The sequence below is a fragment of the Ovis aries genome, chromosome 2, assembly GCF_016772045.2.
Source record: "Ovis aries strain OAR_USU_Benz2616 breed Rambouillet chromosome 2, ARS-UI_Ramb_v3.0, whole genome shotgun sequence".
NCBI lineage: Eukaryota > Metazoa > Chordata > Mammalia > Artiodactyla > Bovidae > Ovis > Ovis aries.
In genome coordinates this window covers 107751238-107772333 of record NC_056055.1, presented here as the reverse complement: position 1 = coordinate 107772333, position 21096 = coordinate 107751238, and the positions used below count along the sequence as shown (strand labels likewise).

At 41.8% G+C, this 21096-nt stretch overlaps 1 protein-coding gene across 1 annotated transcript in view; it reads left to right on the top strand.

Annotated features, from left to right (window-relative positions):
- Positions 1-21096, top strand: part of GALNTL6 (polypeptide N-acetylgalactosaminyltransferase like 6) — a 138425-nt gene that overhangs the window by 19720 nt on the left and 97609 nt on the right. The window contains exon 2 of the mRNA XM_042243558.2: positions 19631-19738. Within this exon, the coding sequence (XP_042099492.2) occupies positions 19631-19738 (108 nt within the window). The remainder of the gene's footprint in view (positions 1-19630; positions 19739-21096) is intronic.

Here is a 21096-nt window from a genome sequence, read left to right as displayed (position 1 = left end):
CAGACAGATGCACGTTCTCACAGATGTATTCACATAACCCAGGAAATATTTACTGAGAGCCTATTGTATGCCAGACACTGAGAATGTAATTGTCAAGAGAAGTGACAAGTTCTCTATTTCATAAAATTTAGTCTGAAGAGAGACAGATCATAAATAAATAAGTGAATAAACAGGAAAATTTCTAATGTTGGTAAGTAGTAAAAGTTCAACTGGCCAATATTACAAAGTAGGAGCTCCAGAGGAAAATGGTTATATTTGGGATAATGGTTTTAAAACATTGGGCCGGCCAAAATGTTTGCTATGGTTTTCGCATAACATGGTACAGAAACCTGAACAAACTTTTTGGCCGACCCAGTATTTGCATCTGTACGCAAGGTAGAGGGCTTCCCGGGTGGCTCAGTAGGAAAGAATCTGCCTGCAGTGCAGGAGATGTGGGTTTGATCCCTGGGTCCAGAATATCCCCTGGAGAAAGGAATAGCAACCCACTCCAGTATGCTTGCCTGGAGAATCCCATGCACACAGGAGCCTGGCAGGCTACAGTCCACAGGGGCACAAAGAGTAAAACACAGCTGAGCAACCCAAGGTGGGTGATGGGGTGCGGGGCAGTGCTTCTTGGCCCTGTCCTCTTACTCCTCCAGCCCTGAGTGTCTCTGATGCCGCCATCACCGTGGCCCTGTGTGTGGCGAATGTTCCATGTGTCACAGGACCCCCAGATTCACAGAAGAACCTGCCCAGCTGTGACACACTAGCGTCCCAAATGGCGAGGCTGGTTCCCAGCTCCCTGACCCAAGCTGCTCCCTTGGCCCTCACACGCTCGTTCCCAAGTCAGGCCTCCAGCACGGTGGCAGAGAAACTACAGCTTTAATTAATAAACATTTCTCACTTTCTCCACAGTTGTCCGAAAGTCAAAAACCTCCCAGAGCGTTTAATGTATACTCCTGAAATAGTTTACCTGACTTCCTAGAAGGGTACGACTCAATCTCATCTGTTTTTCCCTTAAGCTATCTCTATATAAACTCTCATGATGATGCTTTGTACAAATGATTTGGTTAGAAATAAATTCAGCCTGATAAAATGTACTCATTAGCAATCCTGTTTATGCCAAGGACCATTCTAAAATATTTTATACACCTCCTCATTGCTTTTATGAGACGGCTATATCAAAAAAACCTCTCCTTACTTCTGAGTCTGCGAATACCTCAAAGCGTACTTGCGTTTTGTATCTAAAATATGACAGAAGCCTTTTTATGGTGCACCACGTGACCTCGCATACACAAGAAAATATCTGGAGATGTTCCTGTGGGGTTTCTTCCCCTAGAATATTGAGCCTACAGGACATAAAAATAGCCATTCTAATTCAACATGCCCAGAATTGATCTTCTAAAGAAAATATTAAAATGACTCCAAACTCATTCAGAAACTCAAAGATAAACAGAAACAGCTGCTAAATGTCTCACAAGCCAGTTTGAGATTCATTTCATGTACCCAGCAAAAGGTACCTCAGGTGAAACAGAGCATTTTCAAGTTAAATTTTATGTCCATTGGCTAGAAGCCTAGCGGCAAGTCTAAATTCCTTCCATTGTTAACATCTTTTATGTCTTCGGGCACTTTCCTAATTCCCTATTTAATTTTATTTTCATGTTTATAGATAGCTATAAAGAGAGCAAGAGACACCAATATACAAAGACTTCAGTACCTGTGTTCAGGTCAATTTAACTTCCTACTGAAGTCTTCTTCTAATATTGAGATGTTTAAGAATTTTTGTATTTTTTTCAGTTGCCATTTTCCTTAACTAGCAAAATGAAATAAACCTAATCGCTTTAATGTATTAGTTCACTTCCCCACAAAAATTCAAGAGATATAATTATAGAAAATTAAAAAAAAATAATAAACCTCTCCATACACTTCCCAAGCCCAAATCCTAATGACAATACAGTAAGTCCTTTACATATGATTGACTACCATTCCAAGAGTGCATTCAGTTCAGTTCAGTTGCTCAGTCATGTACAGCTCTTTGCAAGCCCATGGACTGCAGCACGCCAGGCTTCCCTGTCCACCACCAACACCCAGAGCTTACTCAAACTCATGTCCATCAAGTCGGTGATGCCATCCAATCATCTTATCCTCTGTCATCCCCTTCTTCCCCTGCCTTCAATCTTTCCCAGCATAAGGGTCTTTTCCAATGAGTCGGTTCTTCGTATCAGGTGGCCAAAGTATTAGAGTTTCAGCTTCAGCATCAGGCCTTCCAATGAATATTCAGGACTCATTTCCTTTAGAATGGGCTGCTTGCTGTCCAAGGGACTCTCAAGGGCCTTCTCCAACACCACAGTTCAAAAGCATTAATTCTTCAGTGCTCAGCTTTCTTTATAGTCCAACTCTCACATCCATATATGACTCCTGGAAAAACCATAGCCTTGACTAGACGGACCTTTGTTGGCAAAGTAATGTCTCTGCTTTTTAGCATGCTGTCTAAGTTGGTCATAGCTTTTCTTCCAAGGAGCAAGCGTCTTTATTTTCAAATCACCATCTGCGGTGATTTGGAGCCCCCCAAAAATAAAATCTCTCACTGTTTCCATTGTTTCCCCATCTACTTGTCATGAAGCGATGGGACTGGATGCCATGATCTTAGTTTTCCAAATGTTGAGTTTTAAGCCAACACTTTCACTCTCCTCTTTCACTTTCATCAAGAGACTTTTTAGTTCCTCTTCACTTTCTGCCATAAGGGTGGTGTCATCTGCACATCTGAGGTTATTGATATTTCTCCCAGCAATTTTGATTCCAGCTTGTGCTTCTTCCAGCCCAGCATTTCTCATGATGTACTCTGCATATAAGTTAAATAAGCAGGGTGACAATATACAGCCTTGATGTACTCCTTTTCCGATTCAGAACCAGTCTGTTGTTCCATGTCCAGTTCTAACTCTTGCTTCCTCACCTGCATACAGATTCCTCAGGAGGCAGGTAATGTGGTCTGGTATTCCCATCTATTTCAGAATTTTCCACAGTTTCTTGTGATCCACACAGTCAAAGGCTTTAGCATAGTCAATAAAGCGGATGTTTTTCTGGAGCTCTCTTGCTTTCTCGATGATCCAGCAGATGTTGGCAATTTGATCCCTGGTTCCTCTGCCTTTTCTAAATCCATCTTGAACATCTGAAAGTTCCTGGTTCACATACTGTTGAAGCCTGGCTTGGAGAATTTTGAGCATTACTTTACTAGCATGGGAGATGAGTGCAATTGTGCAGTAGTTTGAGCATTCTTTGGCACTGCCTTTCTTTGGGATTGGAATGAAAACTGACCTTTCCCCGTTCTGTGGCCACTGCTGAGTTTTCCAAATTTGCTGGCATATTGAGTGCAGCACTTTCACAGCATCATCTTTTAGGATTTGAAAGAGCTCAATTGGAATTCCATCACCTCCACTAGCTTTGTTTGTAGTGATGCTTCCTAAGGCCTACTTGATCTTTCATTCCAGGATGTCTGACCTAGGTGAGTGATCACATCATCATGGTTATCTGGGTCATGGAGATCTTTTTTTGTATAGTTCTGTGTATTCTTGCCCCCTCTCCTTATTATCTTCTGCTTCTGTTAGGTCCATATCACTTCTGTCCTGTATCATGCCCATCTTTGCATGAAATGTTCCCTAACGTTCCCTTGGTATCTCTAATTTTCTTGAAGAGATCTCTAGTATTTCCCATTCTATTGTTTTTCTCTGTTTCTTTGCATTGATCACTGACAAAGTCTTTCTTATCTCTCTTTGCTATTTTTTGGAACTCTGCATTCAAATGGGTATATCTTTTCCTTTTCTCCTTTGCCTTTAGCGTCTCTTCTTTTCTCAGCTATTTGTAAGACCTCCTCAGACATCCATTTTACCTTTTTGCTTGTAAGTCCAATTTGTTTGTAAACCCAACAAAGTTGGTCTAGGTACACAACTAACACAATCGGCTATATAGTACTATACTGTAATATTTGGGTATTTCTCTAAAGGAAAGAAGCTGTTCCACTACAGAAAGCCAATCTTAAAGAGCTTTAAAGGAAATTTTATTTGTTTTTAGCAGATGGTACAGCCAGAAAATTAAAGCAATAGACTTAAAATCCAGAGGCATATATCAGTTCAGTTCAGTTCAGTCGCTCAGTTGTGTCTGACTCTTTGCGACCCCATGAATTACAGCACGCCAGGCCTCCCTGTCCATCGCCAACTCCCGGAGTTCACTCAGATTCACGTCCATCCAGTCAGTGATGCCATCCAGCCATCTCATCTTCTGTCATCCCCTTCTCCTCCTGCCCCCAATCCCTCCCAGCATCAGAGTCTTTTCCAATGAGTCAACTCTTCGCATGAGGTGGCCAAAGTACTGGAGTTTCAGCTTTAGCATCATTCCTTCCAAGAGGCATATATAAACAATGGTAAAAAGCAAACACTTTGCTTCTACTGCATCTTCTAAGTTATAGAATAATGAGTTAGGGAAATCAGGGATTGTGTCTTTAAACCATAGTGCTGGGTTGGCCAAAAACTTCATTTGAGCTTTTCCATAACATCTTATGGAAATGAACTTTTTGGCCAACCCAATATTTTCACCTAAAGAAGCACTCTTGCATTCTAATCCATTCTTTCTTCCCCAAGAATTAATGTTTCAAATAAACCAAAAAGGTAATATATCTGTTTTTATGTCCCACCTCAATCACTGTTTTTAAGAGTGTACTGTTACAGAGAACACAAACATCACATCTTAAAAACAGTGATCTTCTGAACAGCATACCCTCTGAAACCCCACCATCCCACCCAGACCTCTTGAAGTTCATTAAATGCAGATAGTTAAGTTAAGGCATGATTTCTTTTGCACTAACATAACAGAGCATTTCTTACTTTGAAAAATCTTAAGCAGATGGCTCAAAAACAAGAGCTCACCTCTTGAGACTAGAAACCATCGCATCCTCAGTAAAGACTGTGGATACATTACCCAGTTTCTGCTTTTATTATATTCCGATCAACAAATAGAAAAAGAGAGTCAGGCAAGGTCAAAATAAACTATCCTTTTTTTCCTCTCAATCTCAAAGGACAACCTCAAAGTCCAGGTTTCTAAGAATAAAGCAGAGCAATGGTGTACACATACCTTTCCACTGTTGCCCTTTTTAGATCAAGGCAGGTCAAAAAGTGCAGCTTTTATAACATCCAGCCTGAAAAAGTAGTTTAATAACAGACATGCCCTTTTCAATATCTACACACTAAAAATAAAGCTTTTTAGGTTAACAACCCTAATTTCCAGATAGATGGTAAAGCAGTTGATTAGCTAATCTTAAGAAGTTTTTCAAACTTAACGCATCCAAGTCACACCACATAACTAGAAAGCTATTTTCCAGACCCAGATACTTATTATTTATTTAAAATGTGTATAGTTTTAATGTCAACCACTTCTTCACATCTTAATAAACTAGTTAGTTACAAATGAAAATAAGCTCAAGATAGCTTATTACCTTTTTTAATTTTAATTTTATTGGAGTATGTGTGTGTGTGCTAAGTCACGTCAGTCATGTCTGACTCTTTGCAACCCTATGGACTGTAGCCCACCAGGCTCCTCTGTCCATGGGATTCTCCAGGAACGAATACAGGAGTAGGTTGCCATGCCCTTCTCCAGGGATCTCCCCAACCCAGGGATCCAAACCACATCTCCTAGGTCCCCCGCACTGGCAAGCAGGTTCCTTCCCACTAGTGCCACCTGGGAGTATAGCTGATTAACAATGTTGTGTTAGTTTCAGGCGTACAACAACGTGACTCAGTTATAGATATACATATATTCATTCTGATTCTTTTCTCTTATAGATTATCACAGAATATTGAGTAGACTTCCCTGTGCTATATATAGTAGGTCCTTCTTGATTATCTGTTTTATATATAGTGGTGTGTACGTGTTCATCCTAAGTTTCTGATTTATCCCTCTTCCCCACATTTCCCATCTAGTAACGGGAAATTTGTTTTCAATACCCATAAGCCTGATTCAGTTTTGTAAATAAGTTCATTTCTATCATTTTTTTAAAACTAGGTTCCACATATGAGTGATATCATACGACATTTGTCTTTCTCTGTCTGATATACTTCATTTAGCACGATAATCTCTAGGTCCATCCATGTTGATGCAAATTGCATTAATTCATTATTTTTTATGATTTAGCAATATTCAATGAACAGTGCAAAGAAGTAGAGGAAAACAACAGAATGGGTAAGACTAGAGGTATCTTCAAGAAAACCGGAAATATCAAAGGAATAGTTCATCCAAAGATGAGCACAATAAAGGACAGAAATGGTAAAGATCTAATAGAAGCAGAAGAGATCAAAAAAAGATGAAAAGAATACATAGAAGAACTGTACAAAAAAAGATCTTAACAACCCAGAGAGCCATGATAAGGTAGTCACTCACCCAGAGCCAGACATTCTGGAGTGTGAAGGTAGGGGGCCTAAGGAAGCCAATCGGAGAAGGCAACGGCACCCCACTCCAGTACTCTTGCCTGGAAAATCCCATGGATGGAGGAGCCTGGTGGGCTCCCATCTATGGGGTTGCACAGAGTCAGACACGACTGAAGTGACTTAGCAGCAGCAGCAGCAGAAGGAAGCCAGTAAAGCTAGTGAAGGTGATGGAATTCAAGCAGAGACACAGAATCCTAAAAGATGATGCTATTCAGTATGTTAGCAAATTAGGGAAACACAGCAGTGACCACAGGACTGGAAAAGGTCAATCCTCATCCCAGTTCCCAAAAAGGACAGTACTAAGCAATGTTCAAGCCATCGGACAATTGCAGTCATCTCCCATGCTCAAAATCTTCCAAGCTAGACTTCAGCAGTACATGAACCGAGAACTTCCAGATGTTCAAGCTGGGTTTAGGAAAGACAGAAGAACCAGAGATCAAATTGCCAACATTCACTGGATCAATAGAGAAAGCAAGGGAATTCCAGAAAATTATTTACCTCTGTTTCATTGTCTACACTAAAGTGTTTGACTGTGTGGATCATAACAATCTGTGGAAAACCCTTAAAGAGTTGGGAATACCAGACCATCTTACTTGTCTTCTGAGAAACCTGTATGCAGGTCAAAAAGCAACAGTTAGATCCCCATATAGAACAACTGACTGGTTCAAAATTGAGAAAGGAGTACGACAAGGTTGTTTATTGTCACCCTGTTTATTTAACTTACACACAGAGCACATTATGCGAAATGCCAGGCTGGATGAGTTACAAGGTGGAAACAAGATTGCCAGGAGAAATATCAATAAGCTCAGATATGCAGATGATCCGACTCAAATGGCAGAAAGCCAAGAGGAACTAAAGAGGCTAAACTGGAAGGAACTAAAGTGGAAGCATGATAGATTTCCTCTTCTTGGGCTCTAAAATCATTGCAGATGGTGACTGCAACCACGATATTAGAAGATGATTGCTTCTTGGGATGAAAGCTATAACAAACCTAGACAGTGTATTAAAAAGGAGACACCACTTGGCCAACAAAGGTCCATATAGTCAAAGCTATGATCTCTCCAGTAGTCATGTCCGGATGTGAGAGTGGAACGGACTGCAGAAGAATTGATGCTTTCAAACTGCGGTGCTGGTGAAGACTCGTGAGAGTCCCTTGGAAAGCAAGGAAATCAAACCAGTCAATCCTAAAGATTGACTAAAGTCCTTCCCTCTTTGGAAGGACTGATGCTGAAGCTGAAGCTCCAATACTTTGACCACCAAAAGGAAAAAGCTAACTCATTGGACAAGACCCTGATGCTGGGAAAGACTGAAGGCAAAAGGAGAAGAGGATGACAGAGGATGAGATGGTTGGATGGCATCACAGATTCAACGGACACGAACTTGGGTAAACTCCAGGAGATAGAGAGGGATAGGGAAGCCTGGCGTGCTGCAGTCCATGGGTTCATGAAGAGTCCAACATGACTTGGCAACTGAACATCAACAATAAAAACAAATATTCAATTGTACATTTGTACACGTCTTCTTTATCTACTCACATTTAGGTTGCTTCTACATCTTGGCTATGGTAAACAGCGCTACAATGAACGCTGGGGTGCATGCTTCTTTCTCAATTGCTTTGAAACTTATCTTTAAGGTTACTAGAGACCACAGCTTATATTTTCAGTGGCAGCTAAATGGTGGATTATCATTAAATAACTCAATTGTTTGGAATTAACCCTACTTTATATCAATAAGCCAGTATTTCATGCACTCATTCAACAAATACTTACAGAGCATCACAATGTGTCAGGCAGTGTCCTTAGTACTTAGATACATCACTCAGTAAAAGACATAAAGATTCTTGCTGTTGTTAGGGAGAGAGACAGAAAAATCAAACCTAGACAGCATATTAAAAAACAGCAACATCACTTCGCCAACAAAGGTCCATATAATAGTCAAAGCTATGGTTTTTCCTGTGGTCATGTATGGATGTGAGAGCTGGACCATATAGAAGGCTGAGCGCTGAAGAATTGATGCTTTTGAACTGTGGTGTTGGAGAAGACTCTTGAGAGTCCCTTGGACTGCAAGGAGATCAAATCAGTCAATCCGAAAGGAAATTAACCCTGAATATTCATTGGAAGGACTGACGCTGAAGCCAAGGCTGTGATACTTTGGCTACCTGAGGCAAAGAGCCAACTCACTGGAAAAGACCCCGAATGCTGGGAAAGATTGAGGGCAGGAGGAGAAAGGGGTGACAGAGGATGAGATAGTTGGATGGCACCACCAACTCAATGGACATGAATCTGAGTAAATTTCAGGAGACAGTGAAGGACAGGGGAGCCTGGTGTGCTGCAGTCCATGGGGTCGCAAAGAGGTGGGCGTGACTTGGCGACTGAACACCAACAACAGTGAAGAAGTGAGATACGTGCTGTGTTAGAAGCTGTTAGGTGCTGCAGAGCAGAAGCAGAGCTGGGTGATGAGGGCTCTCATTAAGTTAACAGTGTAGGGTAAGACAGTGTTTGGGACCAGAGCACTTGGAGCGAAGATCTGAAAGAGATGAGGAGTTAGCCACGGGGAGTTCTGGGAGAGAATTCCAGTTGGAGGGACTAGCCAGGACAAACACCCTAAGATGGGAGGGTGTCTAGCATTTTGAAAGAACAGAAAAGATGCCAGAACTAAGAGAGTGGCAGGCAGGGGTGGGGGAATGTGCAGAGCAGGTGGGAAGAAGAAGAGGTTAGACTAGAGAGAGAGCAGGCTTCGGAACGGAACTGAATGTGCTAACAAATGTTTTTCTGAACATTTAGATCACCATTGCATTCTAGCATATCACGCTTCATCTTACACCTGATAATGCTCCCTTATTATCCTCCTGACTATCAGTCTCTTACTGAAACTAATTTCATATTCGGTGTGATCACTGTAATTGTGCAATTCCATTCAATTTAACATTCTTCGTGTCTAAATTCCAATTTGCCGCTGATATTGAAAAGTGATTAAAAAATAAGGCAAGCATTCAGTTATTCAGTCAATTCGAACTACATGATGAAAACAACACACTATGCTCATTCATGGATAAAATAACACTGTTTTAAAATATTTATGTTATCCACAAGAAGACATGTTATTTGTAAATGTAAAACTTTTCTCTAAGAATTAGGTACGGAAGTATGACAATGCCGTAATTTTTAAAGGAAGATCAGCATATCATGCCACCAGGGCATGTCTTTTAAAAATGTAAACCACATCTTTCAGAACAAATATGGGGTCTGAGAAATGCCAGAACATTCTGGCATTCTGTGTTCCCTGATGAACTGTGTTCCCATAATATTACCCAAACACTCCTCTCTAGCATGTCAGGATATGGATCCCTCTACTGAAACAGGCATTGCTACAAGAAGACTGAAAAAACATTAATAAGTACATGGTGATATCCATGGTATAAAAACAAAAGAACTCTAAGAGTAGGGACAATCGAGTTGGTGTATTTACAATGAAAGCAAGCTGGCCCTGAGGTCGTAAGAGGCAGGACTAAATGGGGACAGTCTTAGGGTCCCTATGTAAGTAGGAGTATAAGTATAATTGAACAGGAGATGATCCTACTCAGCTAGTAGTTATTATCCAAACATTAAGAAAACTATTATGGGCACACAAATAAGTCACTTGCTTCCAGTTGTCATAAGCACTATCTCCACTTGAAAGACAGTTCCCTGGGTATATCCCCAATAGAAGACTTATGCAGCTATATTCATATTCAGGAGCTTCTCAGGGGGCTCAGTGGTAACAAATCCACCTGTCAATGCAGATGAGGAGATGTGGGTTTGATCCCTGGGTCAGGAAGATTCCCTGGAGAAGGAAATGGCAACTCACCCCAAGATCCTTGCCTAGGAAATCGCATGCACGGAGAAGCCTGGTGGGCTGCAGTCCATCCGGTCACAAAGAGTTGGGACACAATTTAGCAACTAAACAACAACACAAGTCAAGAGATAGGAAACAGAGAGGGGAGAGATTCTTTCAAGAGAACAATGCATGGCAGCAAGCCCTGAGGAGGGAATGAGGTCCTTTCCAGAGAATGAAAATTAGAACAGGTAGGGGAGGGAGAGGGGGAAACAGGAGAGAGTCATCAAGGACAATTAAGCAAAACCCAGATAATAGAACCTTTGGAATTTTTATGCAGGAGTTGTAACACTACCCTGGCAGCAATAGAAAACCACTCATGGATTTTAAATAAAAGCACGATAGCCTCAGATTCATGCTTTTAATTAAGTGATCACAGTGGCAACATGGGGAAAAAAAAAGTATAGGATTCTGTACTTCTTTCCAACACTCATGTTAGTATTTTTCAAAACTCTGGAAATTTTCTGAATTTGACTTAACTAGAAAGAAAAATTTCTCAGGGGAAGAATTTTAAGAATTAGGAGTAAGTTATCACTAGAAGACAAAATTGCACTCATTGGAGATGGTGGTGGGCAGGATATTGAGGTGCCTGTCTTCCTTGAGTTTCTCCTACGAGTATGTTACATTCCAGGGCACCAGAGATTTGGCAAATGTCATCTCTAATCAGTTCACACTAAGCTGGGATGATGATCCTGGTGGGCCTGGCCTCGTCACAGGAGCCCCTGTAAAGCGTGGCGTTTTCCCCAGCAGGGAGAACAAGTCAGAGAGATTTATAGTCCGAGAAGGGTTCTATGTCAGGGAGCTTGGCCATGGCTAAGATGGAGAGTTCATGGAACAAGGAACTGAGATTGGTCTGGGAGCAGCCCTGAGCATCAAAGGAAACAAGGCCCCCCATCCTACTGCCCCAGGAACTGGCGTCTGCCAAAAACTCAAGAAGCCCAAAGGCAGATTCTTCCCTGGAGGCTCCAGAGGAGTGCTCAGCCCGGCGACCACCCAGACTTCCATCTCATGAGACTCTAAGCAAGGGACCCCCCAGAGCCTATATGACCTCTGACCCACAGGACCATGAGATCATTAAAAAAATGTGTGCTGACGGGAGCCACTAAGGTGGTGGTAATTTGTTACACATCCAGAGAAAGATCTTTAAAAACTGGATTAGGGGACCTCCGAAGAGAATTAGAATTTGCTTTTTGTGTGTCTGTGAGGTTATTTTGCCCTACGTTGGAAAGAAAGGCAACCATGATTTATTTAACTTCCAATCATGGCTGTCCTTACTCTGGCAGACTCTAGAAGTATTTAGTTTGCTTCTGAGACTTCACTGGTGGCTCAGTGGTTAAGAACCCACCTGCCAATGCAGGAGACAGGGGTTCCATCCCTGATCAGGGAGCTAGATCCCATGTGCCTCAAGCAACTAAGCCCTTTTGCCACAACTATTGAGCCTGTGCTCTAAAGCCCAGGAACAGCAACTACTGAGCTCAGGTGCTGCAACTACTGAAGCCCACACGCCCTGGAGACTGTGCTTCCCAACTAGAGAAGCCTCGGCAATGAGAAGCCTTCACACCACAGCTAGAGAACAGCCCTGCTCATCACGGCTACAGAAAAAGCCCATGCAGCAATGAAGACCCAAAATTTAATTAATTAATTAATTTTTTTAAAAAAAAGAAGTATTTAGTCTGCTTCTGCCAGCTGAGTGGTCTACAAGAACCACATCAACCAAAACGTAGCTTGAGGTCAAAGAAGTTGAGGCATTGCCCCAGGGCTTGGCTGCATCTTGTCTTCCTTCATCACCACCCCCTTGTCTTGCAGGAGAGACTGGCCACCTCACCAAGTGCTAAGAGCACTTTGATCCCTTATTATGAAAACTAAACACTTGTGCCAACAACTCTCTCTCTCCCAGCTGTGGGTGGTAGGCAGGCTTCTTTCCCTTGGCACCTGCCTACCTCTGATATTTCATTACACACACAGGACTCCCCAACATTCTCTGCCCTCCCAGTTCCCACCCCTGCCATCTGTTGTCTAATTACTTTCAAATTTTCTCTCTTTAAAATGCACAGTTAATAAAAGGAAATAATCTCTCAAACATTCCGGCTATTTGATTCAGTTTTTCGATGGAGTTTTTGATAAAATTGTATTAAAAATCCTTTATACTTGATTTAAAATGTCAGAAGAGACCAAAAACAGAACAAAATGAAATAAGGTCACTAGAGTGGGCCAGCTGCTATAATACTCCCCAAACCTTAGGAACTTAGCATCAGTCAGGCTGCTGCAACACTTTTGACCCTGGCTGGGAAGGCAGCCGTGTGCTCTGATCCACCCAGGTTTCCAGATACCCAGACCTGATCCATGTAGTGCTTCTACCACCTTCTAGGGGATTAGAGTCCTCCTCTGGATCTTCTGCCATTAGTCAGGCTCTGGGAACAAAGAGAACTGTAAAGAAGGGGGAAAGGATGCCCACGCTCACTGACTTGGGCTCAGAGCTGACACACATTCACGTCTCTTCCATTCCACTAGCAAGAAACAGGCATAGAGCCCCTTCTGAAACAAAGGAACCAGGAATTATAGCCTGGCAGTGCACGCAGCCCTTCCCTGTGTCTCTCACAGTGGGATAAGATAAGATCTGTGGGTGACCCACAAACTTCCATCATGTGTTAGAGTTCACCTGCTTCCCAGGTGGCATTAGAGGTAAAGAACCAGCCTGCCAATACAGGAAATGTAAGAGCTACAGGTTCCATCCCTGGGTCTGAAAGATCCCCTGGAGAAGACGTGACAACCCACTTTGGTATTCTTGACTGGAGAATCCCATGGACCAAGGATCCTCGTGGGCTACAGTCAAGCTATTACTGCATAATGAAGCATCCAGAGCCTATAGCATAAAACAAGCATTGTGTCAAATTCATGGATTCTCTGGGTCCCAAATTCATAAAAGGTACAAAGGAAAGACTCATTTCTGCTGCACAATATCTGGGGTTGCAGGTGGGGGTGGTTCGATAGCTAGGGGCTGAAGTCATTTAGAACTGTGTTCCCCAACTTTTTTGATATTAGGGACTAGTTTCATGGAAGACAATTTCTCCACGGATGTGGGGAGAGGGGAGTTTGGTATGATTCAAGCACATTACATTTACTGTGCACTTTATCCCTATTCTTATTACATCAGCTCCACCTCAGATCATCTGGCATTAGATCCCAGAAGTTGGGAACCCCTGACTTAAAGGAACCTTCATCGACATTCCCAGCGGTTGATGTTGGCCATTGGTGAAAACAATTGAGGCTGTTGACTCGAGTGTGACTTTCTACAGTGGGGTCAACTCAAGGAGTCAGATTTCTTAGCTGGCAGCTCAGATCTGCAAAAACAAAGTTCTCAGTGACCAGGCAGAAACTTTGCTGCCTGTTATGACCTCGGTCATTTTTGCTAGCTGTATTCTATCGGACTGAGACTTCACAAGCACATCCAAATCCAAGGACAGGGGACACAGTCCCACATCTCAGTGGTGGCTACCAAGGTCACATGGCAGAGGAGACATTATGGCAACAAACTGGGGAAAGTGCAAACTCCCATATGTATTATCTTAGAATCACTGAATTTTAGGGTTTGAAAGCGGAATGTATTTTACAGAACTGGGGCCAGCAAACTATGATCCACTGCCTATCTTTGTCATCAAAGTTTTATTGAAATACAGTCATGTTTCATCTTAGTAGGGCTTCCCAGATGGTGCTAGTGCTAAAGAACGTGCCAGCCAGTGTAGGAGGCATAGAGATGTTGAGTTCGATCACTGGGTCAAGAAGATCCCCTGGAGGAGAGCATGTCAACCCACTCCAGTGTTCTTGCCTGGAGAATCCCATGGACAGGGAGCCTGGTGGGCTATAGTCCATAGGGCTGCAAAGAGTAGGACATGACTGGAGTGACTTAGCATACATGCATGTTCTTCCTAGCAGTTCTGTAGTCGCAAGATGACATGATCAGCAAAGCCTAAGCTATGTACTTTTGCTGCTGTTTGTTATTTAGTCACTGAGTTGTGTCCAACGTTTTGCCACTCCATAGACTGTAGCCTCCCTGGATCCTCTGTCCATGGCGTTTCCTAGGCAAGAATACTGGAGTGGGTTGCCATTTCTTACTCCAGGGAATCTTCCCAACCCAGGCATTGAACGTGCATCTCCTTCTTGGCAGCCAGATTCTTTACCGCTGGGCCACCTTGAAGTTAGACCATGAGGACTCATATCTCTGTTCTGAATGTGGCCCATTATGTGGCTCTGGGCAAGGGAGCCTCTAGGCTGCCATGTTTCCACCTATATAATTGGGGAAATAGTAAAGCTGGTCATGGAGTTGTGGGCATTAAATGAAAAAGAGCACAATGATGCAAAGGTCTTGTTAATCCACTCATAAAATATCAGCTAGATCAACTGTCCATCCAGAGTTACACATTTGTCTACAAAGTGTCATTGACTGTGTCCACAAGTCTGTTCTCTATGTCTGCATCTCCATTGCTGCCCTGCAAACAGATTCATCAGTACCATCTCTCTAGATTCCATACAGGCATCAGTTCAGTTCAGTTCAGTTGCTCAGTCATGTCTGACTCTTTGCAACCCCATGAATCACAGCACACGAGGCCTCCCTGTCCATCACCAACTCCCGGAGTTCACTCAAACTCATGTCCATTGAGTCGGTGATGCCATCCAGCCATCTCATCCTCTGTCGTCCCCTTCTCCTCCTGCCCACAATCCCTCCCAGCATCAGAGTCTTTTCCAATGAGTCAACTCTTTGCATGAGGTAGCCAAAGTATTGGAATTTCAGCTTTAGCATCAGTCCTTCCAGTGAACACCCAGGACTGATCTCCTTTAGGATGGACTGGTTGGATCTCCTTGCAGTCCAGGGGACTCTCAAGAGTCTTCTCCAACACCACAGTTCAAAAGCATTAATTCTTCAGTGCTTAGCCATCTTCACAGTCCAACTCTCACATCCATACATGACCACTGGAAAACCATAGCCTTGACTAGATGGACCTTTGTTGGCAAAGTAATATCTCTGCTTTCTAATATGTTATCTAGGTTCATCATAACTTTCCTTCCAAGGAGTAAGCGTCTTTTAATTTCATGGCTGCAGTCACCACTGGAGTGATTCTAGAGCCCAAAAAAACAAAGTCTGACACTGTTTCCACTGTTTCCCCATCTATCTCCCATGAAGTGATGGGACCAGATGCCATGATCTTACTTTTTTGAATGTTGAGCTTTAAGCCAACTTTTTCGCTCTCCTCTTTCACTTTCATCAAGAGGCTTTTTAATTCCTCTTCACTTTCTGCCATAAGGGTGGTGTCATCTGCATATCTGAGGTTACTGATATTTCTCCCAGCAATCTTGATTCCAGCTTGTGCTTCCTCCAGCCGAGTGTTTCTCATGATGTACTCTGCATAGAAGTTAAATAAGCAGGGTGACAATATATAGCCTTGACGTACTCCTTTTCCTATTTGGAACTGGTCGTTGTTCCATGTCCAGTTCTAACTGTTGCTTCCTGACCTGCATATAGGATTCTCAAGAGGCAGGTCAGGTATAAATATACAATATTTTATTTCCTCTTTCTGACTTACTTCACTTTGTATAATAAGCTCTAGGTTCATCCACCTCATTAGAACTGACTCAAATGCATTCCATTTTATGGCTGAGTAATATTCCATTGTATTGTATACGTGGACAACAATTTCTTCCTTCATTCATCTAGAATGCTTTCGTGTTCTAGCTATTGTAAATAGTGCTGCATAATGGTTAGTTTCATGTGTCAAAGGCTGCCCGAGCATGTCCAGACGTTATTCTGGATGCTTCCAGGAGGATGTTTTTTGAATGAGACTAACATTTAAATTGGTGGATTTTGAGAAAAGCAGTTTCTGTCCATAGTGAGGGAGAGCTTATCCAGTCACTGAAAGGCCCCAGTAGAACAAAGACTGACCATTCTCAAGCAGGAGGGGATTCCGCCTGCAGACTTTCTGCCTTTAGACTTGAATTGCAGCTCTTCCTGCATCTTTAGCCTGCTGGTCTACCTTGCAGATGAATTCCCCAAGCCTCCTCAATTGCATGAGCCACTTCCTTTAAGTAAATGTCTCCCTCTATGTACACCCTGTTGGTTCTGTTTCTCTGGAGAACCCTGACACAGATACACAATGTCTTTTAAAGTGAAATATTGGAAGAAGGAAAGAGAAATGTTTATGTCTCACATGTGGTTCTGAGAATTGAAGTATATTCTGCCATTATCAGTAAAAAAGAATGTCACAGTCATCATCAATTCCAGCCCTCCAAATGGGAATTTCTGAGCCCCAAGAGCACTCAAGAAGAAAAAGAATACCCATGATCTGATACCGATCAGACTGCAGCCACTCCCCACGGTGAGCACTGAGGAACTCAGGGGTGAAAACACGGGACACTGGCCCCAGACAGCTGAGGTGCATGTGAGGAATGACTTCAGTGAGCCCAGACTCTTGCATCTTCCATACACAGAAAAGCGCTAAATTCCTTAACTTGGGATATCTGGTTTTCTCTAACTCCCAGAAATACGTTTGATGTTCAGACTACCTGTCCTTTGTTACAAAACTTCTGTATAACCTTGAATGCTCCCCTTGCTTCTTCAGAGCAGTTCTCCCAGGGTTGTCTCTCTCATCTTTTCTTGGGAGATGCTGTCTTCCAGCCTTGAAGTTCTAAAACTTCCCACCAAATAAAACATAACTCTCAACTTTTAGGTTGCATGTATTTTTTCAGTCAACAGTTCCAGCTTCCTTCATTAAGAGGAATGACACTCTAAGTAAGACTGGTGAACAAATGCTGATGGAACCCCAAGGGGAAGGCAAGTGGATTATTAAAATAATACTCAGTTACTCTAAATGCATTCAGGATTACTCATGGTATCAATTTCAACTTGGTTCTGGATCAAGACATCAGAACTCTGCACAGATCATGTAAAGCTGGCAGGGTCAGTGAACTTTCTAAACTATATAGTACAGGCATCTGGAAAGATCGCAAGAGGCTGGAGCAGTATAAGATTAAACGTGAAAAGGGGGAAAACAAAGACCTGTCCCTAGACCTGTCCCCCAGACACAGTGGGTGAGATGGATAGAGAGAACAGGATTGAAACATATGTACTATCATATGCAAAACAGATAGCCAGTGGGGATTTGCTGCATGACACTGGCAGATCAACCCAATCAACGTGATATCAACTCTGTGATAACCTAGAGGGGTGGGATGAGGCGGGAGGTCCAACAAGGAGGGACATGTGTGTGCCTGTGGCTGATTCATGTTGATATATGACAGAAACCGACACAATATTATAACTATCCTCCAATTAAAACTAAATGTAAAAAAACTGTTACATTATCTAACTCTCTTTTAAATTGTTTTCTTGCAATGAAAGCAGTTAAAAAATCTAGTATATATGAAGCCTGCATTTATGTGTTGATAATTAGTTATTTTATAGTAAGTAGCCTGTTATATAAAACCATGATTAATGGTTCAAGTGGGTAGTCATGGTAAAATACAACCAATTAATTTTTGTTACTAAATTTAAGTACAGCATCTTAACAGATAGCCTGAGTTTTCCGTGTCTTGAGTTCACATTGCTAACCAATTATTTTCTGTACCTAAGAACAGATCAAGGATGGGGAGAAATTAGAACACAACTCGGATTTCTTAAGTAAGCTCTACTGAAAGTTTCAGAATCTGGATGCAAAGTATGGATATACGTATGTCCTTTAATTCATTCACCAGTTTTAGAAACTTCATGTTTACACTTTAGAGTTTTAACTGACACTTAAATTCCAATGTTATTTCCTCAAATTATTCCACAAGATTGTCAAAACAAATACCTATATAAATAAGACATCCAACCACTAAACCCCAATGTAATGCAATAGCTGTAATAAAATTCTACTACAACTTTTTAAAATGTCAACATGTCTATGGAAACTGGATTTAGTGAACTAATATTTTGGTTGTATACTTTTATGAATCTGAACTTTTAAAAATGTGGGGTTACCTCCTAGATGAATGGAAATAAAAAGAAAAACAAATAAGTAGGATCTAATAAAATATAAAAGCTTTTGCACAGCAAAGAAACTATAAACAAGATGAAAAGACAACCCTTAGAATGGGAGAAAATAATTGCAAACAAAGTAACTGACAAAGGTTAATCTCCAAAATATATAAGCAACTCATACAGCTCAATATCAGAAAAACAAACAACCCAATCAAAAAATGAACAGAGAGCCTAAACAGACATTTCTCCAAAGACATACAGACGGTCAATAAACACACGAAAATATGCTCAACATCACTCATTATTAGAGAAATGCAAATCAAAACTGCAATGAGGTATCTATCACCTCACACCCATCAGAACGGCCATCATCAAAAACTCGACAAACAATAAATGCTGAGAGTATGTGGAGAAAAGGAACCCACCTGCACTGTTGGTGGGAATGTAAACTGATACCGCCACTATGGAAGATGGTATGGAGACTCCTTAAAACACTAGGAATAAAAATACCAAATGACACAACAATCCCACCCCTGGGCATATACCCTGAGAAAACCACAATTCTAAAAGATACAGGGACCCCAATGTGCACTGCAGCTATGTTTACAATCTCCAGGACATGGAAGCACCCGAGATGTCCGCCGACAGGTAAATGGATAAAGAGTCTGGGTGCATATACACAACGGAATAGCACTCAGCCACAAAAAGAATGCATCTGTGTCAGTTGCAGGGAAGTGGATGAGCCTAGTGTCTCTTGCACAGAGTGACGTAAATCAGAAAGAGAAAAACTAACACGTATATACGGAATCTAGAAAAATGGTACTGATGAACCTCACATAGAATGGACTTGTGGACCCAGCAGGACAAGGTGAGGGTGGGACAAATTGAGAAAGTAGCACTGACGTGTATACACTATCGGGTAAAATAGTGGGAAGTTGCTAAGTAGCACAGGTAGCGCAGCCTGGCGCTCTGCGATGACCTAGAAGGGTGGGATGGGGGCGCGGAAGGAGGCTCAGGAGGAAAGTGATATATATATTATATGACTGATTTGCATTGCTGTAGCAGAAACCAACACAAAATTGCAAAGCAATTTCCCACCAGTTAAAAAAATAAATTTAAAAAAAAATGAAAATGTGGGTTTATTTTCCTGGCTAACTATTGATAATAAGTAGAAATTACTGATACAGAGACTTTAAGAGATTTTAAGATTTTATGTAACTCTTACTAATAATTTGGGGCTTTTGAATGAAATGCACTATTCTCTTTTATTGCACTTCCAATTTCCCCTCTGTAGGTCTGGATGTGTGGAGGAGAAATGTTTGACGTTCCATGTTCCAGGGTCGGTCATATCTACAGGAAGTACGTCCCTTATAAAGTTCCATCTGGGACCAGCCTGGCGAGAGTGAGTAACTGGGGATCTGAATGAGCCGGGTTTGATAAGGCTTTCCATGGGCAGAATGTGAAACCTCACTCATGATCTAATTAAAGGCACCATCTGATCAATAAACAAACCCACCCCATGGCAATTCCATGTGGCAGGCTTTTAATGTAGAGCTTCCTGTGTTTCTCTGAGTTTTACTTTCATTCCTTAAGGAAGTAGTAGTTATGATGCTGTCTTATTATTAATTGTATCAAAGCACTTTCACATATATCATATTTATATGTATATATAGTGACTCAGATGGTAAAGAATCTGCCTGCAATGTGGGAGACCTGGGTTCAATCCCTGGGTCAGGAAGATCCCCTACAAAAGGGAATGGTAACCCACTCCAGTAGTCTTACCTGGAGAATTCCATGGATAGAGGAGCCTGGTGGGCTACAGTCCATGGAGTCGCAAAGAGCTGGACCCAACAGAGTAAAAAGCACCAGTATGATTATAACTAATCTTCAAGCACCAGTATGATTATAACTAATCTTCACTTACACCTTCTGAAGTTAATATTCTTATTTTTATTTCCTAGATGAGGAAACTGAAGCTTAGCTAAGTGGCTCATTTTTAAGTAGGGGTTTAATCCCAGGTCTAAACCCTGCCATGTGGGCTGGGGGTAAAGATTTTAAGTAAGTCAGAGGCAGAAAAGGGTAAACGGGAGATGAGAAAGGTATTCCCCAACTCTGCCTTCTTCTCATTCAGAACTGTAGCATGCATGTACACGAGGTCGGCTCTGCCTAAGGTTTTGCCTCATCTGAAAAATCCCAAAATTGGCCAAGTCCAGGATTTTTTTTTAGATATTGTTTTGAGTAAAAGCTTTTCCTTGGACCAAACACAAGGATGATTTTCTCCTCTGCTGTTTAGAATGTTTGGGAGAATGTGGTCACAATATCTACTGTAAACAATACTGACATTTCCTGTTTCCCATGTCATTTCTCTTCACCCCTTTGTCACTTGCAGGCTCCACAACGTATGCCCGCTACCGCTCAGACCCCAGGTCTGAAAAGGGGTGTTTTACCACCACCCTCTGCACTATGTTCCCCTAAGAATCTAATCCCAGATGAGTCACGCTGGCTTCTTTAATAATAAGGCTGCAATATATAATCAAGTCTTTTATATAAACATCAGTAAGCTCACATAATAAGCTTATTTAAAAAAAAAAGAAAAAGTTCATTAGAATTCGCAAAGCCAGAAGTTTTCTTGGAGTTCTTTGCTACTATTCTCCCAGCACCTAGAACAAGAGTCAGTGTCACTCACAAAGATGTGTTGAAAGAATGAATCAATGAGAAAAACACTAAGACAATAAAATGCCACAGGTCTCAGGTCTTATT